Below are 11443 nucleotides of genomic sequence, written 5' to 3'. Positions count from 1 at the left end.
AGTTGTTACCTATGAAAAAAGCACTAAATAAAAAAATTTAATCCTTCAGTACCTATTAAAATTACAAGTATGTCAGGTGACATAAAAAAGTCAGTGCTGATTAGGGAAGACAACTCATCACTTATAAAGAGGAAGTCTGGTAATAGATTAACTAAATAAAATACATACAGTGTCAGTCCCAGAGTGGTACAGTAACACTATCAGAAGGTGAAAGTTCATATGAAAGAACAACCGTGCCAGGGTGAGAGACGTCTTTGTGGAGAAAGCATTTTCAAGACTGGAAAAGGTAAGTGAAATATAGCAAATGGATTGGGATTGCATAATTAATTTTCTAAAATTATTACACCCCTGATTTAGGCGTAAAAAGAAACTGCCTCTCAGTGCAGTTGACACCACTGAATGAGCTGGGAGAGCTGTTGTGAACTGGAGGGACCCCCAAATGAGTGTCTTTTTGTGGAAATATGAAGCTCCCTCACGGTCTTCACATTAGGGTGTGGGTATGGAGTGGGGAGCATTAAAGGACAAGAAGGACCTGTGGTACTTAAAACTGTGTACGAGACATAAGCAAAAATAATAAATATGAAAGATTAAAATGTCTTTATTTCTGAATCAGCAGCTTGGGTGGTTTTAGCAATTGGCCAGTAACTCTGCCTATAAGTGTAGTGAAAATAACTGATGACTTTAAAATGCTATAGGAAGCTTATGCTGTGCACAAAAGATCGGCCACTGTACAAGTATTGTACATGGAATAGACTATCCCAAGACTCTCCTCCCTTCTAACTGAGCTGGCCAATGTATTAGGCTTTACCTTCTTTATTGAAGAGCCAACAGATTACACTAATGGCCATAGAGATGATTTATTAATTATTTTATAACAGAAATTGCAAGTATTTTTTATTTTCACTAGTTGTTCCCAGTTTGTTTAAAAAAAAAAAAAAAAAAAAAGTAAACAGAAACAGAAGGCTTATTTAACATTATTCATATTTCATAGGAAAGAAGCATTCAGGAAAACAGGAAAGATGATTTTTATGCAGATGCCACTTGTGTATTCAGGCAGTGGGTCGAGAAGTGGGAAGATGGGGGATGTTAAAAATGCAAGAATGGCTGTTTCTTCCACTGTCTTATTCTTACTTTTCCAATAGTGAATAACTTTTAAATACTACTGCTAGCTTTGTCCCTGAGCTCAGAAACTTCAACACCTTTTCCTAAACCAACTCACCTACCACATTGATGAGTTAACGTATTCCTCCTAAACATGGTTTATATGATCTTCATGTAATTTGGGATTTTTTTCCTCATTTTCTGCAATTACTATTTCTTAAACCCTTTCTTATCTGTATTTAACTTCTCTCTCCTTTCTCATTGTAAACTAGTGATATTATTTCCACATTCCCTTCTGTCACTGTGGCATCTCCATTGTAGTGGAGTACTCCTCCTCCCTGCTTTAGTCACTACGAATGAAAGGAAAACAAACCTAAAATCATACTTGGAGTGCTCCAGGCCAGGTAAGAAACCTTACGCTGGGAGAATGTAGAAGCCTGATTATGTATGCTATGCCTTTGTTTTCCCACAGCCATGACAGATCCGAACAAGATGATCATCAACTTGGCCCTCTTTGGCATGACTCAAAGTGGAAAAAGTTCTGCTGGAAACATTCTGCTGGGAAGCATAGACTTTCACAGCATCTTTGCTCCATGTTCTGTGACTACATGTTGTAGCCTGGGCCGCAGTTGTCACCTCCACAGCTTCATGCGTCGAGCCGGGAGAGAGGTAGCCCTGCAAGTCCAGGTGTTGGACACTCCAGGTTATCCACACAGCAGGCTGAGCAATGAGCATGTGAAACGGGAAGTCAAAGAGGCTCTGGCACATCACTTCGGGCAAGAGGGTCTCAACCTCGCACTCCTGGTTCTGAGAGCAGATGTGCCTTTCTGTGGGAAGGAAGTAACTTACCCAGTCCAGATGATCCAGGTAATACAAAGATGCAATTACACTAACGCCATTATTACCTCTTGGATGACATTATCCTAATAGTAAAGAACAATGAACTGGTAAAAATAATAATTAAAACAACCAAGTGTTGGTCACCTAAGAATAGTCAATAAAAATTATTTGATTTTCGCAAGTCCTTTTTATGACTTCCTTCAGAGGAACCCAATCAAGTCATTTTACAAATGGTTTGTAGAAAAACAAAATGAGATATTAAAACTTCAGAGGTTAACCAAGCCTCAAACCCTAGAAATAAAAACCCAAATAAGTTTGTAAAATGTGGTCCCTGAACTGTCTGCATCAGAATCAACTGGGCTGTTTGCTAAAGAAGATTGATCCAAAACCTTCTGAAACAAAATCTCAAGAGTGGAGTCTGCATATCTGTATTTTAATAACTTTTCATGTATTTCTCAAAAACAGTCAGGTCTTAGAACCACTGAACTTCAACACTGACTTGCATCCATTCAGCATTAAAGGGACAATTTCTTATAGTTCACCAAGAAATGGGTGCTCATTCACAGACTTGGTCATTGAATACTCTATTGAGCATCTGCACAGTGCTTAATGACTGGTAAATGAGACATGAGCCCTCCCTTTAAAAAGTTTACAGTCTAGAAGAGGAAAATTAGATAAATCAGAATAAGACAGTGCATTAAGTGCCAAAATAGTATAATGTATGAGAGGGGGCTTCATCAGACTTAAGTCATAGTGAGCATTCAAGGGAGAGTTATGCGTTGTTTATAGGAAAACAATTCAGAACTTCAGATTTTTACTTGCCTCATCAGCTATAGCATAAGTGACTGCTCCATTCTAGTCGTAAGAAGACCACAGGAAGCTCAGGTTGAGCATAAGTAACACATGCCACCTTTCCCTAGTGGTCTATTTCTATTTGTTTGTTTGTTCATTCATTATAGGTCACTAAGTTGGAGGCTTATTCAGCCAGTCTCCAGGAGAGGAGAGTACTAACAATTCCTGGAAACTATTCATTGAGCTGCTCTATTTTATTCAATCTCTTGATTCTTTAGTCTGAGTCAACCTAAATTTAACTGCTGACTTCACTAGTATTACTCAGGAGCCTCAATGAGTCACTGAGTTCAGGGACGCCAGGTCTACTAGAAGCTCCACAGTTAAATGTATGCAGAATGGCAAACAGATCTTTTCTGTTCCAGAACTTGAATAAATGCTACTCTTCTTTTGGTTCAGTCTCAACTTACATTGACATAGGCCCGTTACAGCCCAGAAAGATAGTTACTTTGTTTTCATAAAGGTTTGTTTTTTCATTTAACTAGAAAAGATACTTCTAAATGACAGATACACACATTGTTTTTCAGTAACTGTGCATGTTTCTAAAAATGAAAAAAAAAGTCATATGCATAATCACAAGAAACTAGCGGAAAAATCAGGGTGACAGGAGGATAAAAAAACATCCTCATCATGCAACTCCTGAAAATCCAAGGGCATGCTCTACGAAAGTAATGAAGGCTAGAAGATTATTGCAATTAAGAAACAATATGGGATCTAAGAAAGCCCACAAACCTCCAAATTATTAAAGCCTGTATTTCAAACAGTGTTTCTGGTAGAAATCAAGTGCCGAGAAGCCAGCATCCATGACATCAGTATAATCTTTGTACAGTTTTTAAAAATTCATTTAAAGCTATTATTAAGTAAACATTTACCAGAGGCTATAGATGGATGTAATTCAGTAAATTCAGTAAACACATAAAGAACTATTTCTCAAAAGCTACCCTGACTCTCTCCATATGTCTCAATATTTTTTCCTATCATGAACCTATGCTGAGCCCAAAAGGTTATTTTAAATGACATACATTTTGAAAACAGATTTTACTAGTTTTAGTATATAGGACAATAATGTTATCTGTGAGGCTTTCTTTATACATGTGAGCTAAATTCATACATGTCTTTGGTCTTTTAAAACAATATTTGGCATATAGTCTTCTCTTACAGCTGCCTTCCAAATCAGTGTGCAATTTAGGAATTGGAGGCAGAGAGGAGATGAACTAGGACAAAGCTCAGATCCTGAATATTTCTTTCTGGAATAAATAACTTCTGTCTCCCAAGAAAATCAGCAGCCAAGGTTTAATAATCTTGAGTGGCCTATGACCCCTGGGAGCACTGCAGAACTCTTCTAAGGTTCTGCTGCAGTCTTTGGTTGATGGTCACTTAAGCACAGGCTGACAATTTATGGTCTTCCTGAAGCTGCCTCAGATACTGGTGGCAGCCATCTGTATGTGCTCACAGATTGGGAGCAGCTGCAGAGTGTCTGAATATTCAACAGGACTAGGAGATGTTAGGAAGGAGCAAGAAGCTGTTAGGTCCTCAGGTTTCAGGGACACTCTGGATTTCTTTTTCTTCCTGGCTGATGCAACGTGGAGCATAGAGTGTCTGCCTGCTTTCTTTTACCCCTTTTCAGGGGCACTGACTAGTGCTGTGGAAAGAGTCTACCAAGCCAGTGTCAGAGAAGTAGCTTCTTCTTTCCTGTGTTTCCCTGTTGTCTCTTTAAATATCTTTCCCAATTTGTACTCCAATATTTTGCAGAGGGGTTATATGCTGCTGGCTGTGACTACGGAAACATTTTTCCAAATGATCCTTTTTTCTTTATTTTTGTTAGGTGTTTATTAATTTACAGTAAAATGAAGGAAATACCAGTGAGTCATGTCCTCAAAATCAAGAAATAAAAGAATAATTTATTTGAATGTTATCTGGAATCTCATTTGAATGTTTACAAACCCACAGATAATGAATCCGGGAGATATAATATAGTCGCCTCAAGGAAACAGCTAGCATACAGCCAAGCTGCGCTACGAATTAGGCCTAGGTGTTGCCTAAGGTCCATTTCCCCCCACTATTGTGTTATGTACTATTACTGTGTACAAGCAAGTTTCAAGTATGTACTTTTATTTCATAATCAACAACTGAACTGTTGATGTTGCAGACAAATATGTTTACAAAAAGCTCAGAAAAGCCAATTCAGAGCCTGAAAATACTAAATTAAGATTATGGGCTTAGTTGTCAGAATTTAGTTAAAAAACAAGCCTAATTACTTTATAGGTGTATGAATATAAATGTTACTAAAACTTTCTTGGTATCAATTCCTTCCTTGTAATATGGGGATAATTTTACATGTGTTAAAGAGTTCTGAGCATTGTATTTAATAAATGCAACATGCTCAGCATTGTCCCTACTTACAGGAGGTCACAGAAAATGAAGTATTACTAGTATTGTTGTTGTTTTTATTATTAAGATCACTACCAAGACTGTGAATGAGTACTCGTTCAAATGAACTATTAGATATGGGCAAGATATCATAGATCTCAGGCAAGTAACTTCTCTAAACTTCCTTGGTAAATTGAGAAAGATAGTAGTGGCTACTGCATTGGGTTGCTTGTGGGATTAGTGTCCTATTAACAGTACAGGATACAGCTTAGGCACAGGCACGTGGCAAGTGCACAGCATATAGCTCTGGCCATTATTATTTTATTGTTAGTATTTGTCTTATCCTAAAATTAGTAAATAGTGTTTTTTAGGTTTATCCTGGTAGACCTCCAAAGAAAATAAGAGTAGAATTGGCCCTGCTTTAGAACTGTAAGAAGTAACTTTTTTATTAATTTAGAAAAAAAGCTGGGAAAATCTTCACTGGCTTAGAATGGTTAAGCTGAGAAGCCCCAATTTAGTGGGAAAGACAAGGGACCTTTGTTCCAGGTCCAAGCCTCCAATAATCAGCCATGTGACTTTGGCCAAGTCATTTAACACCATAAGGCCTCAATACCCTCATCTGTAAAATGATGCATTTTATACAAATGATCTCTGAGGTTGAATATTCGCTGGATCTGACCTAACGAGAAATTATCATTCAACTTTGGCTCTCTGAAAAGGAAAATGTAATGTTTTTAAGTGGGGTGAGAGTAAGGGACTATCATAAAGTATAAAAAATGAAAATGGTCCTTACTGTCCTCATGTTCCATGATGATTTTTTCTCAGTAGTTTGCTGTTTTTTTTTTTTTTTTTTAGTTTCCCCCTAAAAAGTCCAGATGCTATGATTTCATCAACCACAAACAAATGGGGGCAGGGCTGGTGAGGTCCTGGGAAAATGAACATAATTCCTGGATAACAAAGTTTATATTCTAACTACGTAGTTGTCCCAAAAGGAATAAATGGACTCATACCCATTAGCACTCAGAAACCAAACAATTCATGATTGATTGTAAAATTTTCATCTAGCTTAGTACTATATTTAAATTATTAACACCAGATAACTTACATTAACTTATCTTGCTTTTGGATTTTAATGTAAGGTATCAATCAGCTGTAAGCATGCTTTCTCTGGGTCCATAGAGAACATGTTTGGCCACTAACATGATGACTACTCACCAAGCAACACTACTTTCAAATATTCAACTATTTTCTGGCCAAAACTGGTCTGAAGATTTTAAGCTAAATCAACCACTCTCTTCTGTTTTTGGCAGTTATTCAAAAGTGCAATTTCTCTCACAGTTTAAGATATGAGCATCCTTTCATAAGTAATTATAAACATGTAAAAACTTCCCAGTGGCTGAACACATGGACCTTTAAGTGGCATGGAGTTTATCAATCTATTATCCTTAGGTGCTTTAACTTGTTTTCTCTGAATGAGATTGCAGTTTCAAGTATGGCAAATGTCTGGTGGAAACAAAAAGTGAACACGTTAATGTTACAATACAGAAAACCAGGAATAAAAGGAATACTATCCTTTTATCATGCTTGATTACATTAATTACCTTGTTAATGCCTATGTATTTTTTAAGAATCTGATCACTGCATCCTTACATGTAAGACACTTTATTTGATCTTTCCCTTTTACCCCTACTTCCTACCATCACCTGAAATGGGCAAAATGCTCACTTTTATAGTACAAACATAATTTCTATCACACTTGCAATTGAAACAAATTCAAAATTATTTCTTTCCTGTCTGTCTCCCTTCCTAAATTAATTTAGTACACAAAAATCTCCACTAAATGTAAATAGAAAATATGTCTGTCTTATTCCACACCTGCCCCTACCATGTAGAACATGCCTAGAACAAAGTAGACCCTCAGTAAATATTTGCAGAAGGAATAAATCATCTGAAGTGCTTTATAAAATTAAACTTACAGACAGCCTTCAGCCCTAAAAGTTCTGCTGCATTTTTCGAAAGCTCCCCAGGTGATTCTGATGCAAATCATCCAGGGATCACTGTACGCCAGAGCCCAGATCAAACATACTTAGGACTTTGTTAATTTGTTAGCCACTTGCATTAGTTTGTTCGGACTGCTGTAACAAAGTACCACAATCTGAGTGGCATATACAGCAGGTTTTCACTGTCTTTCAGTTCTGGAGCCTAGAAGGCTGAAATCGAGGTGTTGTCAGGGTTGGATCCTTCTGAGGACTGTGAGCGAAGGATCTGTTCCAGGCTTCTTTCCTTGGCTTGTAGATGGCTATCTTCATGTATGCATGGTAATATCCTAGGACTTGGTCTTTGTCTAAATTTCCCTTTTTTATAAGGTCACCAATCATACTAGATGGTAACTCACCCTAATTACCTTAGCTTAACAAAGTGTATCTGCAACGACCTTATTTTCAAATAAGGTCACATCTGGAAGAACTGGGGATCAGAATTTCAACACATGAATTTGGGGGAGGATGCAATTCAATCCATAACATCATTGTTCATTTACTTTGCAATTCTGTGACTCCTCCCTGAGCAGAGACCTGTTACAATATATTGCATATATGTCAAACTATAAAGAGGTCTGCTAATTTTGCTATGTTACCATTAGCCAAAATGGGATGTTGACATTATATGGATACTTAGATTTACACAAGAGTTGTATTCTTTAAAAGTTTGGCTGAAGTATTGCTAACAGATTTATGTTTTAAAGGCACATACAAATATACCAATTAAAGTGCTTTGTTAAAAAATTATTTTTTAAAGTTTAGAATCTTTCTATTATAATAATTATTCCCTAATATACTGATCTTGAAACTTTAATTCAGATTTTCTAGAAGCAGGTTATTTTTAGGAGAAATAGAAATATGCAGTTGTTCTACGGTGTATGTAGACAAATTTTGAACAGATATGAAAGAAAAATTTTGGATCTATTCCTTGAAAAGTTCCTCTGAATAGAAAATAGAAAGTGAAGGCTACAGGCAAATTCATGATAATAAACTGCAAAAAGAAAAAAAAAAAAAGCAGAGGGGCAAGCTTTACAAGAAAGCACAATATTGTATCACAAAGATTAATTATAATTCAAAACCAAACTTTCAAAAGAAATAAAAGAACCCTAAGCCTTCTATTTGAGATGATAATGAGGGCCTAAATTCCAAATTAATTTAACAGATGTTTACTGAGAGTTTACAATGTGCAAAAAGTTTTGATTGATATGGAAAGACATGAACCTTGCCTTCAAAGAGTTCACCATCAAGTTGTAAAAATGGATGTATAAAGAAATGACTCTGATAAAAGCCAGACTGCATCAGTTGTACTTGGTAACCATGATTGTGATGTTTCTAATTTTGAATGGTTCGTCCCACTGTTCTCATGAGTGTTTTCGTGTTAGATTTACATATCCAGACTCCTTCCTTCCTTCCTCCAGTTTTCCTGCCTTCTTGGCTTCCTTCCTTCCTTTCTCCTTTCTACCTTTTCTGTTTTCTTTCTTATGTCCTTCTTCCTGTTTCTTTTCAATTTTTCAATATTATAAATTCTAATCCTGTTTTTGTTATGTACATTGAAAATGATTTCTCAGACTTCCAATATTTTCAAGAATTTTTTAAAACCAGAGTTTATACGTATACATATAATTCAGTCTTTATAGGTCAGTTTGCCAGAATCATAACGGAAATTATAACAGTTTCTCCCACAAAGAATCACATTACGCTTCAAGAGGTAAAGCATATAAAGTACTTAGCATAATATCTAACACTAAATGTTAGTTTTTCTCCCTTATTTCTTTCTTCTGATTATTAGAAGCCCTAGATGTTTCCTATTACATTTATTCCTAGGCATTTTGTATTTTTCTTGCCATAAACTGGTAGTAGCTTTGGAAATATTTTGGTAATAGGAGTGTTTGGAATGGAGGGAATGTTATTTTGTTGTCACATTGTTCTGATTTCATATAGCTTTGGATATATCCAAAAAAGTTCAACGGTTATTTCTAGATGCCTTTTATATTACATGAACAATTTGTCACATGCTATTATTTCTGCTTTATATCAGCTTATTTTCACTAATCAAACAATAATTTATTACATAACCAGCTTCCACATATTACTAAACAAAGGCACGCCAGTCTTCAGTGTTTTTCAGCCACATTAGAGGAAGTCATCAGATAAATTGTGTTCCATTCTAAGCATGTGAAGTCAGGAAGAATCACAGTAATATTTCATGGTTCAGCCAAATCACCAAATGTATTTGTATCTTAGCTTTTCTATTACATGTCACCTGATTACAATCAATAGATTGTAAACTGATTATGTAATTTTATATCTTTAGTAGATGCTTTTAGTGATAATGATAACATATTTCTACAAAAAATAAAAGATAAAAGAATTCCCTTGACCAAGGTCCACTGACTTCAATTCAGTGGCTTTAATGGAGTCAGTTAGTCAGACAAATATAATGATTACTGAGTGTTGTAAATCTATGCAGCATTGATAATATGCAGTTTTGAGGTTGTGTATATGTCATTTATTATAGTAAAATTAAACAGAGAATTAAAGCCTTTTACAGAAAGTTAAGCCCTTTCCCTTCATTTACTTACAGTACTTAACCCTGTTTTCTTTTCCTACTTTGTATATTAGCTTTCAGAAACATAATAATATGGATCTTCTGGCTATCTATATTGGACCATAATAAATCCTTTGCTCATTTTTGAGAAATATAGTTGAAATTCAATAGTTATTTAACTTCTCTCTTTCAGGAACTTCTTGGACATGCTTGGATGAATTACACAGCCATTCTTTTTACCCATGCAGAGAAAATAGAAGAGGCTGGGCTTAATGAAGATAAATATTTACACGAGGCCTCTGATAGCCTTATAACGCTGCTAAATTCTATTAAGCACAAATATGTTTTTCATTATAAAAAAGGAAAATCACTCTATGAACAAAGAATGAAAATCTTAGAAAGAATCATGGAATTTATAAAAGAGAATGGTTACCAAGTTCTTACCTTTAAATAAAATTTAGGCGAAAGGAAAGGAGCATTGGGTATTGGAGTCAGAAACCTAGTTTCAAAAGCTGCCTTTGTTGACATGAATGTGGACCATAAGTATTCTGATATGTTGCTGGTGAGAGTGTACATTGGTATAACCACTTTAGAAAACTAGAAGTCAAAAAAAAATCAATGATTCATGATATCTAATGCGAATCCCATGACACAGCAATTATACTCCTAAGTACACATCCAACATAAATGTGTACATTTGTGTACTAGAAGACATGTATGTACAATAATGTTCATGGACCTACTATTCAAAAACTAAATGTATGGACTATTCAAACGTCTGTTAATAGCAGAATGGGTAAGTAAATTGTGGTAGTTACCATGGTAGGATATTAGAAAAAGTAATTAGAATAAGCAAGCTCAACAATACCAATTAATTTCCCAAACATAATGTTGAAAAATAAGCCAGACATGAAAGAGTACATACTCTATGATTACATGTATAGAAAGCTCACAAACAGTAAAACAAATGTCATCTAAACTACTCTGATGGTAGGAGTGATGGAAATCAAGAGAGTGGTTAACTTTGGGGAGGGGATTGTGAGTAAAAGGTTACACTTGGTGTGGCTTCTGAGATTCTGGTCATGTTCTGTTCTTTTGATTTGGAGCCCAGTTTCACAGGATGTGTTCACTTTGTGAAAATGCAACAACAAACACTTGTGATTTAGAAACTACTTAAATATGCTATATTTAAATAAAAGTTAAAAATAATTAGTTGTTAACCCTTAAAAGGGAACTAGCTCCACTGCTTACTTAATGCCAAAAAAGAAAAATTGTTTAAACTTGTCAGAGTCTGTTTCCTTCTTTGGAATACCTACTCATAGTTATTGTAATGGTTAAACTTCCTGGCACATGGTAGTTACTTAAAACATGTTAATTTTCTTTTCCACTTCCTTGTAACCTGTGGTTTCTACTTCAGTTTGGAAACATTTGGTAACAACTGAGAGCAAACCCTTTAGTAAAAATTAGTATAACAATTGTGATAATTGACTATGAATAAAGCCTTGACTAAAGACCTTCTACCTTTGAAGGTTGGCCACTTTGGTTTAGTGGAGAGCTTCAGGATGGCCTCAATGGTAGCAGTGAAATTGAAGGAAAATAATTCTAATCAGTCATAAGAGCAAAGTCCACCAGCAAGTCAAAAATCAGATCACTTTCATAAATATTTGTATATGAACTTCATAATTTATAAAATTAT

General features: G+C 35.5%; 1 protein-coding gene across 1 annotated transcript; it reads left to right on the top strand.

Annotated features, from left to right (window-relative positions):
- Positions 1–217: 217 nt before the first annotated feature.
- On the top strand, positions 218–10976 carry GIMD1 (GIMAP family P-loop NTPase domain containing 1). The gene is made up of 3 exons (XM_003929477.3): positions 218–286; positions 1574–1968; positions 9941–10976. The coding sequence occupies exons 1-3, from the start codon at positions 220–222 to the stop codon at positions 10199–10201; spliced, it is 723 nt and encodes a 240-aa protein (XP_003929526.2). The 5' UTR covers positions 218–219; the 3' UTR covers positions 10202–10976.
- Positions 10977–11443: the final 467 nt, after the last annotated feature.

Source organism: Saimiri boliviensis, chromosome 3 (genome assembly GCF_048565385.1).
Source record: "Saimiri boliviensis isolate mSaiBol1 chromosome 3, mSaiBol1.pri, whole genome shotgun sequence".
In the NCBI taxonomy this organism is placed as follows: domain Eukaryota; kingdom Metazoa; phylum Chordata; class Mammalia; order Primates; family Cebidae; genus Saimiri; species Saimiri boliviensis.
The sequence above is the reverse complement of the archived record's forward strand: the minus strand, read 5'-3'. Positions and strand labels throughout refer to the sequence as shown.

Excerpts from the sequence above, each read along its gene's own strand:
- GIMD1 (XM_003929477.3), top strand. The coding sequence starts at position 220 with ATGAAAGAACAACCGTGCCAGGGTGAGAGACGTCTTTGTGGAGAAAGC. Across the intron at positions 287-1,573 it reads CATTTTCAAGACTGGAAAAG|CCATGACAGATCCGAACAAG; the intron begins GTAAGTGAAATA and ends GTTTTCCCACAG. Across the intron at positions 1,969-9,940 it reads ACCCAGTCCAGATGATCCAG|GAACTTCTTGGACATGCTTG; the intron begins GTAATACAAAGA and ends TCTCTCTTTCAG.